General features: G+C 35.4%; 1 protein-coding gene across 4 annotated transcripts in view; it reads right to left on the bottom strand.

Annotated features, from left to right (window-relative positions):
* The window catches only part of LOC113070965 (Nance-Horan syndrome protein-like), an 81,376-nt gene that overhangs the window by 14,386 nt on the left and 45,649 nt on the right, over positions 1–21,341 (bottom strand). For 2 of the 4 annotated variants that reach the window (XM_026244311.1, XM_026244313.1), the window contains exons 2-4: positions 4,037–4,189; positions 2,369–2,505; positions 2,226–2,270 (exon numbers count right to left, since the gene is read on the bottom strand). In XM_026244311.1, the coding sequence (XP_026100096.1) occupies positions 2,226–2,270; positions 2,369–2,505; positions 4,037–4,189 (335 nt within the window). Of the gene's footprint in view, positions 1–2,225; positions 2,271–2,368; positions 2,506–4,036; positions 4,190–11,171; positions 11,616–21,341 lie in introns of those variants that run through there. The other 2 variants (XM_026244314.1, XM_026244312.1) reach the window with 2 other exon arrangements.

Raw genomic sequence — 21,341 nt, 5'->3', positions numbered from 1 at the left:
ATAGCCAAGAAAACATTGTATGTGTCAATATTATCGATTTTTCTTTTATACCAAAAATCATTAGGATATTAAGTAAAGATCATGTTCCATGAAGATATTTAGGAAATTTCCTGCTGTAAATACAGTCTTGTTCAAAATAATAGCAGTACAATGTGACTAACCAGAATAATCAAGGTTTTTAGTATATTTTTTATTGCTACGTGGCAAACAAGTTACCAGTAGGTTCAGTAGATTGTCAGAAAACAAACAAGACCCAGCATTCATGATATGCACGCTCTTAAGGCTGTGCAATTGGGCAATTAGTTGAAAGGGGTGTGTTCAAAAAAATAGCAGTGTCTACCTTTGACTGTACAAACTCAAAACTATTTTGTACAAACATTTTTTTTTTCTGGGATTTAGCAATCCTGTGAATCACTAAACTAATATTTAGTTGTATGACCACAGTTTTTTAAAACTGCTTGACATCTGTGTGGCATGGAGTCAACCAACTTGTGGCACCTCTCAGCTGACATTCCACTCCATGATTCTTTAACAACATTCCACAATTCATTCACATTTCTTGGTTTTGCTTCAGAAACAGCATTTTTGATATCACCCCACAAGTTCTCAATTGGATTAAGGTCTGGAGATTGGGCTGGCCACTCCATAACATTAATTTTGTTGGTTTGGAACCAAGACTTTGCCCTTTTACTAGTGTGTTTTGGGTCATTGTCTTGTTGAAACAACCATTTCAAGGGCATGTCCTCTTCAGCATAGGGCAACATGACCTCTTCAAGTATTTTAACATATGCAAACTGATCCATGATCCCTGGTATGCGATAAATAGGCCCAACACCATAGTAGGAGAAACATGCCCATATCATGATGCTTGCACCTCCATGCTTCACTGTCTTCACTGTGTACTGTGGCTTGAATTCAGAGTTTGGGGGTCATCTCACAAACTGCCTGTGGCCCTTGGACCCAAAAAGAACAATTTTACTCTCATCAGTCCACAAAATGTTCCTCCATTTCTCTTTAGGCCAGTTGATGTGTTCTTTGGCAAATTGTAACCTCTTCTGCACATGCCTTTTTTTTAAAAGAGGGACTTTGCGGGGGATTCTTGAAAATAGATTAGCTTCACACAGACGTCTTCTAACTGTCACAGTACTTACAGGTAACTCCAGACTGTCTTTGATCATCCTGGAGGTGATCATTGGCTGAGCCTTTGCCATTCTGGTTATTCTTCTATCCATTTTGATGGTTGTCTTCCGTTTTCTTCCACGTCTCTCTGGTTTTGCTCTCCATTTTAAGGCATTGGAGATCATTTTAGCTGAACAGCCTATCATTTTTTGCACCTCTTTATAGGTTTTCCCCTCTCTAATCAACTTTTTAATCAAAGTACGCTGTTCTTCTGAACAATGTCTTGAACGACCCATTTTCCTCAGCTTTCAAATGCATGTTCAACAAGTGTTGGCTTCATCCTTAAATAGGGGCCACCTGATTCACACCTGTTTCTTCACAAAATTGATGACCTCAGTGATTGAATGCCACACTGCTATTTTTTTGAACACACCCCTTTCAACTAATTCAACTAATTGCCCAATTGCACAGCCTTAAGAGCGTGCATATCATGAATGCTGGGTCTTGTTTGTTTTCTGAGAATCTACTGAACCTACTGGTAACTTGTTTGCCACGTAGCAATAAAAGAATATACGAAAAACCTTGATTATTCTGGTTAGTCACATTGTACTGCTATTATTTTGAACAAGACTGTATATCAAAACGTAATATCTGATTACTAATATGCATTGCTAAGAACTTAATTTGGTCAACTTTAAAGGCAATTTTTTCAGTATTTAGATTTATCCAGATTTTCATAGTTGTATCTCAGCCAAATATTGTCCTATCCTAATATACCATACATAAATGGAAAGCTTGTTTATGATATCTCAACTTCAAAATCTGAATTTTCATGGTTTTGTGGTCCAGTGTTACAAATATGTATTTATATATATGTAAGTGTCTAAAACATTACATTCAGTTTGCATTCAATTATATGCTTTTAACGAATATTATTTGTGTAATAAGTACCTCTTGAAAAGCATGCTAAGTGTACTACTTTTTCACAAGACAAAACTATAAAAATAAAGGAAAACAAGGATGGATTCATTCAGCTAAAGTCAAAGATGTCCATGCAGTGCAGCGGGTCAGACGAGGTTTAGTTTGACACACGGACGTGTGTTTACCTGTGCTTGTGTTGTCTGAGTTTCTATGTCTCTCTCTGTCCTTTCCTAAACACATAGACACACTCTGTCACAACACTACATCTGTAGTGTCTACAGGAAAAGTCTCTAGATCAGAGCTCCAGTAATACACATAGGATGTTTACCGTGCTGAGGTGTCTCTCTCTCTGCTGGCGTCTGCAGTGCATGCTGGGCGATGGGTAGGTGGGCATGGGCGGAGCCATGGAGATGGAAATGGTCACCCTGCGCTCTCTCTCGCTGACCTCCTGCCTCTGCTGCTGGTCTGATGAGTAGAGAAATCCGTCAGTTCTGTCTATCGGTTAGACACAGGTTTTAGGAATAAATCATGTCTGGAGCTGGACGAGTTACACTGACGTTGCATACTTTCAGTTGGGGTTAGTTCAAATCACTAACCTTAACTGAGAGCAATATAATAACAGTGATGCCTGCAAGCACCACTAGCATTTAGAAATAGCATATTGTGAGTTATATGAAATCATCATCATAATAAATCATAATAATGATGTTTATCTTTGTCCTTTTTTCATTTGGTTTACTTTTGGTTCTTTTTGGTTTTTACATTTTGATATTTTTAATTGATGTGTAAAGTGGAGATTTAAAGACTGAATTATTTAATGTATCATAGCTTGTGGAATTTTTTTTGTCATTTGACATTCTTTTGCTGTTTTTCTCACTTTGCTTATGTGCATTACACATACATTCTGTTTTAAGAATTTACATTTTCATATTATTATTATTATTATTATAGTTTTAATAGTTATATCCTGTCATTGACAGTGTTAAATTAAAATGAAATCTAAAACTATTATATAACTTACATAAAATAGAAAAATGAAATGAAAGGAAAATATATAAAATTTTTATCAAAACTATAATTGTAAATAATATATATATATATATATATATATATATATATATATATATATATATATATATATATATATATAAAATTGTGATAAAAAACACTTAAAATTACAAAAGTAAAATTCTATATAATATTATAATTATATATATAATTATATGAACATAATACCCTGTCAGTTATAGTGTTGTTATTGTTGACTAAAACTGTAAAAAAATAGATATTTTTTTAAATAAAGATGAAATTAAATAAAATATAAATATTAGATTAAAGAAACAAACTTAATCTTAAAGGTTAAAAGATAAAAGATATCTTAAAATATAAAACAAATTGAAATATTGCTGTAGTAAACAACTGAAATAAAATACGATTAAGCACTGAAATTACTAACATTAAAACGGAAATAAAAATAAACTAAAGCCATGTATAACTATTAAAAAACTACACTAATAAAAATGAAAAACAAAGCACTTACCTGTCATTTACAGTGTTGTCATTGTTAACAAATTAAAACTAATAAAAAATACTTCCCTGAAATGAAAACATTGAAATTAAATTAAGTTAAAATAAAAATAAATATCTGATTAAAAAAATAGTATTTTTTCCTTGGCAGCTTATTGAAATAAAATATATATAAGTACTAAATTACTACAACTAAAACAGAAAAAAAAGCAAACGTAACTTTTTTTTTTTTTTTTTAAGAAATACTATAACAGTATGTAAATAATACTAAAATAACACTGGTCTTTTAGTTTAGAACAAATCAGATTATTTAGATTTGATGTTTCCATCTTCCTCCTCTAGAGGGCAGTGTTCACTGCCAATGAATGGAGGATCTTGGCTCGCGCGAACAACTTTACTGTGATGACCACAGAAGGAGTTCGTTCACTGATTGATAACTGATCAGTTTTGATGTGTACACGTGTCTAACCTCTGTACAGCGCCCGCAGGCTCTGTTTGGCGTTTCGATGCAGCTCTTCCACGCACGCGGGCCGAGTGGACGGCAGGAACACATTCCTCTGCAGGTGCCATGGAGCCTGATAATGTCCACTCAGCTTGCTCTCAATGTCCAGATTAGATAACGCTGCAGATAAAATACAAAAACATAATGTGTTAATCAGTATCTATATATTTTATCACTTATGTTGACATCTTTAAGACACAAACTGTTTTCCAGAAAAAAAATTAAACCTACATTCTTAGTCCAGAAAACATATTTTAGTACAAACCTCACTAAATTTTGTTAGATATATGTTTCATCACACCTCCTCTTGGTTGTATAAGCTTTACCAAGATAATCTGCGAAACAATATTCTCTGGTTAAGAATGTGGACCAAGTCTCTCAGAATGAGACCTTTAACCTAAACCCAGTAGCCAAAAACTAAACGTGCTCTAATGACTTCCTCAAATGCTCAGAGAAGCTGCAACTGGTGTGAAAAGCAAATCAACTCGGTGGATGATCCAGTAGTCCAACATTCGCAAAACAATGCTGCTATCTGTCAGCAGCTAATGCATCACTGTGTGAGAGACAAAAGGTGTTAATGGAGCCAAACACCTGATTCATGAGCCTAAACCAAACACTTCTACACCCCAGCACAGTCACTGAGGGAGTCAGTCAATAAAATAAAAAATATCCATCCATCCATCCATCTATCCATCCATCCATCCATCTATCTATCTATACAAAGTAGTAATTTATTATTTTATATTTTTTTGGTACATACCCAATATACTTTTATTATGAAGCCCTAAAGAGAGGTGTAATGTGCTCGTGGTTGAAAAGTAAATGCATGTGCTTTGTGATTAAACATTTTGCAGACACGCACACACACACACACTCATTCATTTCTCAGTTATGAATAGATATAGAGTATCTGTGTGTCTAGCTGGGATGCTGCAGGCACTTTTTACTATGTGAATGCGAGTCAATAGACTTATAGCTTCTCTTCCCTTGCCGTCATTAGCACACACAGGTTTAATGAAGAGCAATCTAGGTCACAAACTCAATAGAGCACAACTCTGTGTCCGTGTTATCTCTGTGTGTGCCCCTCTAAGACTAACACACACACACACACACACACACACACACACACACACACACACACACACACACACACTTCAATATTTTGCACACTTTACAGCAAAGTAATCTTTTATGATGCAAATAATAAAGAAATGTTTTCTATGAAGTCTATAAATGTTCAATAAAGTAAAACAATTTGCCAATGTGAGAATTTACATTTAGATGTAAATATCCAATGCTTTCATCCAAAAGTAATTGAACTGCATTTTAGCTTAATAATTCACGAACAATTTTAAAAGTTTGGTGTATATTTTTAAATAAATGAATTCTTGTATTAATCAAGGACATGTTCAATTAATCAAAATTGATTGTAGGGACATTTGTAATGTTACAAAATATTTATATTTCAAATAAATGCTGTTTATATTTTTAATTTCTATTCATTAAACAATCCTGGAAAAAACACACACAATTGTTGTCAACATTGATAATAAACAGAAATGTGTCTTGAGCAGCAAATATGCACATTAAAATCATTTCTGAAGGATGGTGTGACACTGAAGACTGGAGGAATGATGCTGAAAATTCATCTTAGCATCACAGGAATAAAATAGAAAACAGTTATTTTACAATATTTCACAATATTAATGTTTTGCTATATTTTTTTAATAATAATTTCAAATAAATGCAGTCTTGGTGAGCAGGAAAGTCTTCTTTTAAAACATAAAAAATTACTAAATAAATCTTACTGACTCCAAACTACAATACATTTTGTTTTTCAGTATTTAAAAATTTTGTGACCAAATGAATTACTTATTATCCCAAAAACCACAACCATCACATTTAAAGATGATCCATTGACTGCAGACCGCTCTTCTCCTCACCTCAAAATCATGACATCACCCTAACAAAACCTATTTGACAGACCTCTTCTGAGATAATGCATCATGGACCTTGTTTACAGCAGACGAGTGGCGTCTGCTAAGCATTTCCTCCGGTACCTGCTCTGTGTCGTCCTGGATTCATTCAGCCTCTTCTGCACACCAACCCTGCTTTCCTTTGTAACTTTGCCAGATTATTCCTCTCATTTTTGCCATGTGAGGATTTCACCCATCTGGGACTAGATTCAAAGGTTTCATTTAAGGGGAATATCTATCTGGAAGCGAGCTGGACTGGAGTCCTGGACCAGCTCTGGGTCTTGATCAAAGGCGCCTAACTGTGAAGATGAACCATCTCTCAGATGTATTCGCTGCCTTTAACTGAGAAACATAAAGCTTCCAGAAACTAGTTCACATGTCATAGGAGAACCTGGTTCAGAGAAAAACCTGCTTCCAGGAACCCGGGTGGGCCAGACTAGTCCTCTAGAACCAATACAGCTATATGAAGAACATAACATCAAGAACCTTCCTCCATATAGCAACTAAAGAATTAAATATAAAGGTTTCAAATGGGGGTTTTCTAAGCAAAACTATAAAGGAACTATTTTTGGTCTCTCCAAAGATCCTTTCAGTGATCAGTTCTTAAAAGAACCATTTTTTTTTTTTACCTCATTGTGAAGCAGATTTAATAATCTGAAGAACCTTAATAATTTGAAAAACCTTTCCCCAGTATAAAGAACCTTTTGTGGAATGGAAAGTTTCCATGGATGTTAAAGTCCATGGGTTGGTAAGAGTTTTTTATGTTTTTGAAAATCTTTTCGGCTCACCCAAGCTGCAGTTATGGCATTAAAAATACAGTAAAAACAGTAATATTGTAAATTATTATTATAATTTAAAAGCATTGTTTTCTATGTGAAAATACGTTAAAATGTAATTAATTTCTGTGATGCAAAGCTGAATTTTCAGCATCATTACTCCAGTCTTCAGTGTCTCGTAATCCTTCAAGAATCATTCTAAAATGCTGATTTGCGACACATTTATTATTATTATCAGTGTTGAAAAGTGTTCACTGCTTCATATTCTTGCGAAAACCACGATGCATTTTGTTTACAGGACACTTTGATGAATAGAAAGTTTAAACGAGCAGCATTTAGTGGAAACAGAAATCTTTTGAAACATTATAACCATGTTTGCTGACACTTTTGATCAATTTCATTGCTAAATCAAAGCAGTAATTTATTAAACAAAAAACAAAAACAAAAAAAATAATAGATCTTACTGATCCCACAGACTGACTGCACATTAGTATATTCTGTGTATACTCTACATTTCTTCCAAATCTGTCACAATCTCGTTCACCATGAAATGAATCAAACTCGACTAGTCTCTGAGGGATCACAAGTCATGTCAAAAGATTTAACCTCTGATCTCAAGCTTCATTATGCCAAACATCCTCAGTGACCTTGAAAAGATGCTTAAGTGACCACTTTTTGAGGGACTAATCTGACAATACTCCAAGAGCATGTCAGTTTCCAGTGTTTAACTCTACTTGCCAGTGTAGATGAGGTCAAAATTGTAGCTTGTTTTACTGGAATTCACCCTAGTTTGATGTTTATTTACAGTGGCGCCCTTCTAATCTTGGGATGAAATGCTCCCATCTATTTGTCCGAGCTGACTCTGTGAAGACTCTGAATGGTAAGTAGGTTGAAGGGATGGAAACTGGGCACTCAGTGTGATGGAAAACATGGGGTTTCAAGTATGCTCCCCGAGGTGAGATCCCCCACTGAGAACTGAACTAATGCCCTTCATCCAGACAGACATGGCTCCAGTCAACCATGGTGATCATGGTAGCATCTCAGTATCTCAGCTCTTAAGCCCCTGCAGCTCTTCAACTCACCATCAACAAGAAAACCACCATTGATGTCCTAGACCGTACCAAAAAAATCATACCATGCAACTAAACACCATGCAATGCCAAATTTTCATCAGTGTCTGAGAAAATCTTTTATCCCTGATAAAGATTTTTATTACTGTAAGCCCTTTCCACACTGAGCGCGATGTGAAAAAGCGAGGTGAATCGCTGACGAACGGTGCATTCACACCGAGTGCAAAACGATTGTTCACCTTCTGCTAATTCATGCCTGCACGCTAGGTGGCGCCAACCAAGAATGTATTATTCCACAGATATGTATCTCGTATATGGATTTAACATATAAGGCTCTACACCAGAAACACAAACTATCTATGAAGCTTACAAGAATAGGCTACATCTTAAAATATAAATAGTAGTACAATTAGCATCAAGCTATACGTGAAAATATATTTGCTTACCCACTTTAAACCTTCACTGAGTGCATGATATAACTTCCGATTTTGAATTTATAATAATCAGACACATGCACTATTTGCATGTTTAATAAAGCTACAATGCTAATATTTGTCATAAACATCCTTTACTGCTATAAAAAATACCACAAGCTGCATACAAAACACATTCTGAAAATATGTCATTATAATCATGTCTATTTTCTTTTATATTTCAAGTGTAGAAAAAGAGTTAACGCGTTCTGACTCATAACAGGTGCTCTGCTGTGACTACATAATTCAGTGGAGAAATATTCAAAATGTTATTCTGTATAAAGATAACAGGCGGCGATATCAAGATGTCAGCATCCACTCTTCTCTTATCCTGGATACTCTTCTTCCATGTTTGTTTACACTGGTTTTCAAAACAGCGCCACCACTCGCACCCTTTTAAGCAACATCAGCTGCTCCGGTCATGTGATCCTAGCTCAAATCTTATTGGATGGCCCGTGTTTTTGATTTGCGAAACTGAAAGGATTTGGATTGGTGCAAAAAACAAAAACAAAAAAACATTATGTTTCGGTGTGCGAATGTTTGCGTCTATTTTGAAAGCATCCATAGAATTGTATTGTTTTATTCCAGCGTGTCATTGCATCCGATATTCGTTTCGTATCGATTCTCATGTTGAGATGTATAGGTCCTACTTGCAGAATTTTTTCAGTTTCATTCTTTTGTGTATTACACTGAAAATATATCATATAAATTGAATTTTTCTGCCAAGCAATGTTAGATCATGCAGAATTTCTCAAGTTCAGTCAGTCAGCTAATCTAGGATGGGGTAGATGTGCTGGAAAAGGGGGCTGGGAGCTCTCTTCTTAATAGAGCTGTTTGGTTGTTAGTTGTTTAGCAGCATGGGGTAAAGAGTAACCCAGCAGTGATCTGTAACTAGAATAACAGATCTGTCTTTTTGTCCCTCCACAGCTCAAGCACCTCATGCAGGCGTTTGCCCATGTGGGTCTTTTCAGCAGCTGTTGCACCTAATTGATAAACACCAAAAGTGTTTCCATTCTAAACTGAGAAAAAGAAACAAGAGGGGTACATATTACTACTTGGGAACACAGCATTTCAGTACAAAAAGGGTTGCACTTTTTCCAGGTGATCATGGCAGCAGTTTTTCATAGAATTATAATTACATATTAGATATTGAGCTTTAGAAATGGCCATAAATCCATTATTTTTTTAGAGAACCAATCATTTAACAACAAAGATAACATACAAAAAAGCATTGCTATCAACAAACAAAATTAATTCTTTTGAATTCCCCCTTGTCAACACAAATCACGAGAAATCTCAAAGGTGACCAATACAGGCCATCTACAATGCCTCTATCTGCTCTCTAAAGACATCAGTAAACAGCTCCTAAAAACAATAGAAATGGTTCATGGAGACCACTTGTCTACTGATGGTATCATCTGAGATAAGCCAACAGGCTTATTTTGGCATGAAAAGTGGATATGGTAAACAGAACAGGCTTAATCACTAAACCTTTTCCTTTCCTGATCCTTTTCCCTGTTTTCTCTGCTATCTTTACAAATTCAGTGCTATTCTTCCATCATGTTATCCATAGATTGAACATGCAAAACGTCAATTTTTAACACCACAGATGGAAAGCTAAGTAGAAGTTGGAGGCATTGGCATAGACTCATGCCAGACATTCCAAAACATCAACTGATTTTCATATTGGAAATTTAATATATACTTCAACTACAACAGAACATTTTTCTGAACATTTTATATAATTACAACGTTGGATTTCATAGCGTTCTCAGCAACATCTTAATCTCAGCTCCTTTCCTGTAAATATCAAGGGTGCAGAATCTAACCTTTATAACCTTTAACCAAATCAATTATTTTGTTGATAAATAAAATGGGACATACAAAGCTTGTTGAAAATCAGCAAAGCTGACACAGTAGGGATGCACTTATATTTTTAATTGTGCAATAATTATTTAAAAATAAATAAAATAAATCTGATGAAAAAAAGAATATATATATATTCATTAATTTGAAATTGTGCATGTTTTGTGCTGAAAAAATCTTTTTATTACACACACTCACATTTTTTGATGAATAAATAAAAAAAAAATAATGAAATTCAATAATGGATGATATTAAATGGTTGATGCACAATTAATTATCCAATTTCACCCAAACCAATATATCACGCATCCTTATTACAGCCTACTTGCAACCAAATATATAGCAATTTGGTCACTGGCAGTGATTTTAACCAGCCTACAGTCATCCTCTAATCATCATCCACTGGTTGAGACATGAACCCCGAGCCAAGCCCAGACCGCTGACATTCCCCAATCCAAACACCTACACCTTCTTACGTGGGAAAGTCTAGCCCTCCAAATGTTAGCCATTAATTTCAATGACACCACACCTTGCTGAAGACCACCTTCCCGCCCCTCCTCTTGGGTCAGAGCACATTTTGTATAACCACTAATCAATGTTTGGGTTTACTTGCAGAAGTGCATTAAGAACTAAAGAGTGCCAATTCAGCAAATCTTCAAGGTACACATCATCACAACCATACATTGCAGTTAATAAGTTCATTGAGCCCCCAAAGATGAAAAGTAATGCTTATTTTACGTAGTAAATATGATGCAAAAGTATATTTTGCAACATTCAAAGGACATGAATTCACCTAAGTCATAGTTTCTAGGCTATAAATCAAACTACGTCCAGGCAAAAGATTGCAAAACAAGGTTTGACAGTTATGGATTAACTCTAAAACATAAGAAGCTACAAAGAGCAATTTAAGAGGTCACTATGACAGGAAACATCTACTGTACCTTTAGACCTCAATGGCATACAGCATCCAAGAGCCATGACTATAATACAGCGTCTCAACCAAGCTGGTCAGCAAGGGATGAGCATGTCTCTATCTTTCCTCTCATTTTTTTCTTGTGTTTTCATTTGACTTTCTTCAGCCCCCTGAGGCTTGTTCATCACCCCCATGGAATCACAGCACTCTCTCTCTCTCTCTTTCTCTCTGACTGACTGACTGACTGTGACCTCAGGCTACTTTCAGCTTAACTTTGCTGCAACATCTGCAACACCCCACCCCCCTCAGTCTCCACCTTGTTATGTCCTTTACCCCCCATAGACAGTGCACATGGTTCAGTCCAGCCACAACTTGGGCTGCTATAATCCCTTTATGCTTCACTGGAGCGATCCAAAGGGAGGAAGCACAAGGTCATTAATCCACATTGCTGCCAGTGGGACGCTGGACAGTTAATGCTGTTAGTTGCACAGGCTTATGTATGCGTGTTTGGTTCACAATTAATGGCAACCCAAAGCAACTACGAATCAATATAAAAGAAATGTAATACGCAGAGAAATGATTACCAAGTTGACATTCCAATGCTTGCAAGCACTGGGGCTCTTTTAAAACTCTCTGTTTGATTGTACAATGTAACATTTCAACTTATTGCTTAACCAGTGGTCCAAGTTAAAAGGCAAGACTACCTGTTTGTCCAAATTATTGTGGACAGAGGTGTTCGGGATATAGTCTTTTCATCAGGATACCCCCATTCACAAAATTTTCCCTAAACAAAGCAATTGCATCTTTGTGACATTTTCCTGGGCACCAGACTAAAGAAACTGTATCCTGTCTACTGACAATACTTTAAAGAGCCACCTGTGAAACGACCCATAAAACAAGGACTCAATCTTCTTAATGGTTTGAAGGAACCAGTATGCAATTTACAACCTATTGTTTTCAGACAAAAATCAAGCTGGAAATCGCTGTTACTATTGTAAATGGGTGGTATTTACTAATTGTGGCTAGTGTATAAACAGACTCATATACGGCCTGTGTGTTATGTAAGCTGGTACACCAATCACTGGTTTGTGATGGTGGTGTAGAAGATTCAGCGAGGAGGCAGATGGTAAACTGCTACAAACCAGATCTTTAATCTAGAACATATGACAGAACAAATATAAATAACATCACCTTAGTGTCTCCTCCTTTCTCCTAGATAGCAGTAAGATTAATTCAAGATCAAATGGACACTTCTGGTTTCCTTGAGCAAAAGACCCCAGTAATCTTACATGTGTGTTTCAGAAGAGATCAATAATGTGTGAAAGTTGAGGGCCTTCTAGATCTCAAACTGTATTTAGGTTTGTCAAGACACCAAAATCTGCAATCAAAAGTTGAAGATTTCAATATGAATTCAAATATACTTTAAAAATATTTCAATATGATTTTTTTTCACATAAAAAATACAAAAATCTAAACTGTGCAATCCACATTCATTTTATGATTACTAACACATAACATTTCTGAAGAAACATCTAAAAACCAAGTTAATACATTTCTCCTGAGCTATAAAAGTGCAATGAGATTTTCCTCCGGAGGGTCTCAATTGCAAAAGTATTGCTGACTAAATGAGAGGAGACTTCATATAGAAGGCATTGATACGTTTCTCAAAAAGGACACTTATTCTGTGCTGACGACACACACAATTATAGAGAAAGAGAGCGACAGAGAGATAGAAATACAAGCCTTCGTCTTAATCTCCTCTAATCCGACTCACTCTCAGCCTTTGCCGACCTTGGCGCCATCATGACCAAACGCTGGAGTAAGACCACAAGAACAGTGTTTAAACTCACAAAGACCTTACAGAGCAGTTTACACCTGGGACCAAAGAGGCGGTATTTGTAAAGAAGGAAGTGGATGCATGTGTGTTTAGAAGTCCAAAGTTCCTTGCATCAGCAACGATTGTACAATGCAGAGAAATAAAAAAATTTGTAACAATTTTTAAGGTGGCCTTGTTACACGTTACATGTACTTACTATTATAATAACAATTGATTATTCACAACTAACCCTAAACCAAACCCTAATCCCAAAGTAAAATAACATTGTAAAACATATTTAAAATAACTTTCTAAAATAATTCTATTACTCCAGTCTTCACTGACACACGATCCTTCAGACAACTTTCTAATATGCTGATTTGCTGCTTAAGAAACATTTCTTAATAATATCAATGTTACCCAATCATGTTAACCAGTCATGCTGCTTAATTTTTGTGTGGAAACCATTATATATATTTTTTCTTTCAAAAGAAAGTTCAAAGTTAAAAAGAAAAGCAAATGTTGTTGATGGTGAATATATGACCTGGTTTGAAGTATAATATTGTTTATAAATTATTATAGGGATTTGCTAACAATGTCAAAACAATGTACCATTGTTACATACCTCTGTCAAATTAAGTATGCAGAATAAAAGTTTTTGCACAAAATTTGTATTACAATATAGTTGTGTTAGCTGGTTACTAAATGTAGTTTTCCTTTCCAGGATGGCCATAAATGATTCCTCTAAACCACATACACGGACACAATGAAGAAAAAAGTAAGACTGAATGAATGAGAAGGAGGAAAGGGAGGAGTTTTAGTCTCAGACAGCAGGCAGACGTCCAAAAATAACACATCTAATGAGTCAGCTAAAATTTTGCTGAGTTATCTTCATTCTTAAATTAAGTACTGAGGTTTGTTAATGCACACCTGTACTTTAAATTTAAGCACTTGCATTATATAGCCATAGTTTCTATCTCTTTTATTGAATATCTCCACCATGATCTCAGCACAGGAAGAAAAGCTTCCCCTGTAATTCCCTCTGTCTTTCTCCTGATCTTTTGCTCCTTCCTCTGTGATGAAGCTCTTTGATCTGGTCCAAGTAGGTGGAGCTCAAAGATCATCCTGGAATGTGATTGTAGGTTTTATAAAGCCTGAGTCTGTCAGCTGCGTCCATGAAAATTATATATATAAAAAAAATATATATATATTTGTACCATACAATATAATGCATGCCATGAATACTACAATGCATAAAAGTTTAAAAAAGTATTTTATGGAAGATTCTTTTCAAAATATTACTGAAGCAAAGTTGATTAAATTTCCCATCTGTGATTGAAATCTCCCAAAGGGGAAGCACAGGATGTCTTTTCTCCACTGTCTTAAACTAACACTGGATCGGCGGACCTGGTTCTCCTATCCAGCGCTGAATTGCAGTGGTTTAGCTAAAGCCAAGAGCACACATGGATGGTATTTGTGTGCTCCGTAGGAATGAATTAGACCAAAACTATGCGTAGCACTGACTGGATTAAACTATACAGTATATCCACAACGTCTTGTTTACATTAGCGGGACGCCCATACCGAATCATTAAAAACCAAGTGATGTGGTTCACAAGACATTTACTCTCCAAACCAGAGCCTGTAAGACTGCAAACCGAACTCTGGCAGAAATTAACTTCATTAGACGTTTCGGTCAGAAGGGTCAAAGTGCATTAGCATCAACTTGCTTTAAAATGTGTGTGCTTTGCCACCATGAAAAGTATACGAATTTGGTATTTTACAAAAGTGTGTAAAGAATTTTGCTTTTACCACCACAGTTATTTTAGAATTGCTGAGATAGTAATTTTTTTTAATTACTATTATTAGTTTTTTTTTTTGTATTAGTTTTAATATTTTACAACATCAAGTTAAACCAAATGAAAATGAATGAGAATTTAAAAAAAAAATAGAAATGATGCCTTTACTACTAGTTATTTTATTTCAAGAAAAGTATTTTTAATGGCTTTAGTTGAAGTTTTAGCAAACTGCACTGCAAAAAAATAATAATAATACAAAAATAAAAAACACGTATAAAATAAGATTATTGGAAAAAATACATTTTCAATGTACTTCAAAACGTAATGTTAAATTCAATGTTACTAGTCATTTCTGTGTATTTATTTGTGAAATTTACGAGCATTTTCTGAGTGAAGTGTATAATAACCCTGTACCAGAGTGTTGTTATGTGGTTGCTAAGGTGGTCTGGGTGGTTGTTAGGTGGTTGCTTACTTGCAACCATCAAATCTCTGTGATATTTTGATCTCTACATGTGGCTCAGGCCCCACCTATAATGTAATTTCATAACATTTTCTCCACCCTTTCTTTTGTCTGACAGGCAAAATTCAGTCTGATCATTTGACAGGGTCTGGTATCCGTAACCGTAAAAGCCTGGCAGATGGCCATTTTAAAGTTGCTCTCTTTCTCTCTCTCTCTCACACACACACACACACACACTCTCTCACACACACACAGCAGAGCCGGATCTGAAGAACACAAACTCAAACTCAGCCCCTGAGGAAACTTTACAAAACTCAGAGATCCATTCACAGTCTTCAAAACTCACCAGACCCCCTGAAAAGAACAGGTCTGCTGGACACTTTCACATTCTCAAAAAAAACAAAAAACAACAACAACAAAAAAACCAATAGTTTTTTTCTTTAAAAAGGCCAAAAATCAGCAGAAAGTGGTGCAGACCCTCAGAGCAGCTGTCTAGTTTCAGAAGTGAACCCAAACCCCAGAGTCCCTGAGAAAAACACTCTTCAAAGGCTGACAGAAGGAGTCGAACGAGCAGCGTTCGCTAAAGTTCAGACGCAGAACTCTTGTTTATCCAGCTGTGATGTATTGCTCCATGCTGCGGTTTACTCATGAATATTTTCCATCTTCAGCGTTCATGACCAGAGTTTGCTGGTACTATTGCTCACACTTACAGTTAGTGATGTGATCAAACCCCTAACACGAATTAAACTTAGGCATGTAACATGTATCATACGGTTTGATCTCTCATGAGATATAATGCCCTCTAGTCTTGTATAGATTAATACCTATTTTACAGGTAAATAAACTTCATAGAATCTCCACAGCCAGGTTAAGAACAATATCTCAGACTACTGTATATCTGAAAATAAATATATATGCCTCATTCTATAACTGGGTACATTTCACATCAACAAACCTTGACAATTCAACAATGAACAATTAACATCTAATTTACAATCGTGGTCACACTTTAGACTGGGGACAAATTCTCACTATTAACTAACTGTTAACTATGACTTTTGCCTCGGTAAACTTCTAATTTGTTCACTAATAGTTAGTAAGGTTGTTTAAGTCTAAGGGATCTAAAATATGGCCATGCAGAATAAGGTATTAATATATGCTTAAAAAAAAAACGAATAAACAGCCAATATGCTAATAATATGCATACTTACAGGCAACTAGCTAACAGTGAGATCTGGTCCCTAAACTAAAGTGTTACCACAACAGGTTACTGTAAAAATGAGAGGACACATACAATGTACAAAAAGTCCACCACAGAAAAATATAATAACGTCACATTATGCTGGTTGCGTGGTGTTTAGTTTAATTATTTTGCTGACATGAAAAAAAAAAAAAAATTCTTTATTTGTATTTTTTATTATTATTTAGATTTTAGAAAAATAGATAATGTTGACTTTAACCATTTTTATTAATTTATTTAGTGTCCATTTTTGAAGTGTATGGGGGGAATATATATATTTGGATGGGTTAAATGCAGAGCACGAATTCCGAGTATGGGTCACCACACTTGGCCACACGTCACTTCACTTCTCTACAGTCACAGACTCGACCTTTGACCCCCAGCCACCTCATTACAGCACTCCTAACAGAGGCATAGCTCTCTGATCTGAGGCAGACTGACCTGGGGGGAAAGGTCAGCGACTGGCCATGCTGATTTTTCTGTAATTAGGCTCAATGCTGGAGACCCCCTTTTGAATTCAGCTAAGCAGAGGTCGAGTTTCATCCAATCACCATTAAGCTCGTCACCATCTGAATACCTCATTCAGCCAGACCAGGGTGCAGATGACTGGGGGTTTGGGGGTCTAACTACCCAAAAAGGATGTGAAAACAAAATGTTCAGCACATTACTTAAAAGAATACGTTATTAAATATCACGCTGCTAGACTTATCACAACTTAACTCAACAAAATGTTGCAGAATATAGTTATCTAACTGTGTTTTCTTACAGTTCAGATTCAGAAAAACGACCCGGATCTGGATTTTGAGAGGCCTTTGAGTCAAAGTAGCAGAAGTTAGAGACGCTGACGGAGATCCATTTGGCTGGAGGTCTGGTGGAGTTGTTTTGGAGAGAGAGAGAGATGTTATTGAGAGCAGACCTCCGTCATTGCTTCACATTCATTCATGCAGACTGTCTGCCAATCCTGTAACTGCTGTGTTTTGTGAGCGATGCAGGTTTGGCGGGATCATGGGCCTTTTAGATCAGAGCGAATTTTTTCTTAGTGTGTGTTCTCTGCAAAAAAAAGTTCATTTTAAAAATGATTTTTATGACCCATGAAATGTTGAACAGGCCATGAGAAAGGAACCCATTTGGTCTTACAAGCTCCAAGAACAACTTGCTAATCTCAGTGTAGTCGTACCAACACAATGGACATGAAAAACTAATTCAGCCCTCGTGAATGAATAAAGCATTAGCTTTGGCTTGAAACAACACAAACATTCTGTTCTGAACGCAGAAACGCATTAATGAATCATCAAAAAACGTAAAAAAGAAAGTCAACAAGACATTACAGAAAATTTGGTGGGCTACGCAAGTAGTGCTGAATTATGTCAGAGTAATTAGCAATGCTGGCTATTGGCTAAAAACACTAAATATTAAACTTTAGCAAGTTGGCTATCCTGCTAGCATGTGCTACGGACATGAAAGATACCCGAAAACAGTGATGCGGCAGAGTATTTTCATACTGATATCATGTTTTTTGGATATGCTATCATGGTAATGCCATGTTTTTTTTAGACACGCCACAAAAAGTACCATAGTATAATTGGTACCATGGATAAATAAATACCATGGAACACGAATTATGGCATTCCAAGGTACTTTCAAGAATCCCACATTATTAACATTATTTTAAAATTATTATATTATACGTTTACATTTTCTTTTAATATTTTGAATGACTTTTTCTTTTATTACATATTGATTTTAGTTTTAATAGTGTTATGTCATTTAATTATTATTATATTATTAAATATATAGTTTTAATACATTTTATTTCATTTTAAAAAGTACCATGGTATAATTGGTCATACCAATAAATATCATACCAATACCAATAAATATCATCATGGGACATGAATTATACAGAAAGTTTGTACCCTATGAATTTACATGTTATTCCAAGGTTTTACTATGGTATTAACAGTGTTATTTTAGTAATATTTATATACTATTATAATGTTTATTAATATTTTATTTTATATATAACTTTTTTGTATTTTAATTTTTAATTTTATTATTATATTTAATAGTATAGTTTAAATATTATAGTTTTATTATTAGTATTATTTATTTTTTTAAGTTTTAGTTTTAGTAATTTTAGTACTTCAACTTAAATTAATTTCAGCTAGTCACACAAAAAAAAATGTTTTTCATAATTTTTTAAATATTTTAATAATTGAAAATTAAGTTTAATACTATTTGGTTTGCTTTTTTTATGCATTATAGATATAATAACAACATTTGTTATTACCATGAGAAGATAAGGTAATAAACATGGTAGAACTATGGTACTTTACCTCCATGATGGTGAGCCAGAGGAGCAGTATATTACTCTAAATTTGAGAGGGGGGTTGTGAATTTGGGGAGTCCCCGTCTCACGCAGTTGGGAGTTTCTCATCCCTGAAAATTCACGGTCAAACAAAGACACTGCTGTTACAAAGAGAATAAGAGAGATCCCAGAAACAACATCACGATTGAGACTTCCCCATCCCGAGCTGGGAAAGTTTCTGCTCGACTGAACAAACCCAACCTGAGACCCTCACACTGACCACAACAGGAACAAAATCACTGGTCTCAGAGCAGATCAAACATGCTCATCCTGGAAACAGGGAGGAGGAAAGAGGAGAAGGTTCACTCTCACGAGCGACCTGCCAACTAAAACAAGGAGGAGAATAATAGTATGAATCTTTCATCAGACGCTTCGAGTGCCAAACTAGCCCACCTCACAAAGCCTGTTCTGTTCTCTGATGTCATCTGTGATGATTTATCGGAAAGATGTGCTTCATGCCAGAGTTTAATGAAAGAACAACCTGCATGACTGAAAAAATGTGCTAGGTTATAGTTCTTACTGTAAGTTCAGATCGGATGAGCTGCGTTCAAACGGCTGTAAATGCAAATAAATTTGCTTTGCACATTCTGTATTAATAGACCATATTGCTATATCACTTAGCAACTGTGAACAGCAATATAAGCAACATATGACAACTTTGTGGAAGATCTGTTCATTCTGATCATTAAAATGAATATTATGTAAATAATTTTGAACTTTTTTCACCAATGCAGACCAGAGGAGTTTGCTTACCAGCTAAACGTCAGTAATAAATAAATGAATAAATAAATCTGCAAGCAATATTATTAAATGCAAACAAACAATTAATAAATAGTTGCATAATTTAGTTAATTATTTACAAGCAATGTTATTTAATAGGGACAAAAACATAAATGAATGCAATATTATTTAACAGGGACAAAAGCACAAATAAATAATGGCCAGTTTGCTTATTTATTTATTTATTTATATCTAGCAATACTACTAATATTCATATTTAACATGGTCAATAAACAAAATATACTTACATAAATATTAACCAAAAAAGGAAAAACAATTACATAAATAAATATTTTAATTGAGGTTAATATATTACAAGCAATATTATTAAAAAAAGACAAAATTACATTATAGCAACGTTATATATAATATGTATTGCTAAATATAGGCAAAATAAATACATAAATAAATAATCATTATTTAGATATTTATTTTTCACGAGCAATTTTATTAAATGTGGACAAAAACAAATATATAAATAAATTAATTACAATAAATATTATTAAATAGGGTCAACATTATATTGTAATAATAATAATATAATTTTCTTATTTGCAAGCAATATTAATAAATAAATAAAGCATCTACACTTACAGTTCACGAGTTTAGCTTTAGTGTGATCATCACATATTCCCATTTAGCTGTGAATGTACAATGTTCTCTCTTTTTTTCTCATCTAGCCAAACGAATGCTCTCCAGTCAACAGATCAGCATTAAAATGAACTGATCGTATCAATAAACAGACAATTATTGAGGTTCGGCAAAGCATCTAATAAGGTCACGTTTCACTTCTAACAGTTCCTTCTTCCAAAAATGTATCAATACTCCCCTCTGAGCTCACAAAATCATTCATCTCCCTCATACGGCGTCATCTTGTGTTCTCCACGTGCAGCACGGGTCGCCTGGAAAACACGGCCTGTGATTCTCCCTCCAAAACTAGCGCAGGCAAACTGAGCACTCTCTCCCCTTTACGAGCCTCATTCTACAACCCACAAATCATTCAGCACGAAAGAGTTTATGTACACACCACAGCGTTCAGACGTAACTTTAGTTAACTGCATTAAAAGCAGCCGAGTTGACAGAAGAAAAGAACAGCTTTCGGCGTGGGTCGTGTGAGAAACACGTGATGTTCATTCAGGCTCTTCAGACAGCAGAGCGACGGCCAAAATCAGCTCGCATGAAGGTGCCTGTTACGTAACCATCTCACTAGTGCGATCATACGAGCCCTGTGTAAACACACACACACACACACACACACACACACATACAGAGAAGTGCGTCCAGTTTCAACACTTCCCACAGCTGTCACTCAACAGCTCTCTGCACGCCCACAAACACGGGGCTCGCGCAGGTACAAGGTTTGAGGGAAGGTGAAAAGCAGTTGAGATATGAGGATGTGAGGGGAAAGAAACTCAATTAAGACACTACAGTGGGCTTTTACATCTCTGTTTCATCATATTCATCATACTTCTGTATCGACACAATCCAGACATTCCCGTCTACGTCTGAGGACATGTCAGTATTCCTGACTCTCACCAACGGCACAAAGTCAGAGGAGGCACAACACATGCTCAAGCCATCGTCTGGCAGTCCGAGAAATGAGCCAAGCGTGGAGAAGTGCTCAGAACAACAAATCAGTTGCAACAAATGTTACACAATCCAAACCAAATAATGTGAAATAGTCTAGACCAGTGGTTCTCATTTCCATTCATATGCTACATTCCATACATATTTTG

Source organism: Carassius auratus, unplaced genomic scaffold (assembly GCF_003368295.1).
Source record: "Carassius auratus strain Wakin unplaced genomic scaffold, ASM336829v1 scaf_tig00005501, whole genome shotgun sequence".
NCBI lineage: Eukaryota > Metazoa > Chordata > Actinopteri > Cypriniformes > Cyprinidae > Carassius > Carassius auratus.
Note: the sequence above shows the minus strand (reverse complement) of the source record. Positions and strands in the feature narration are given on the sequence as shown.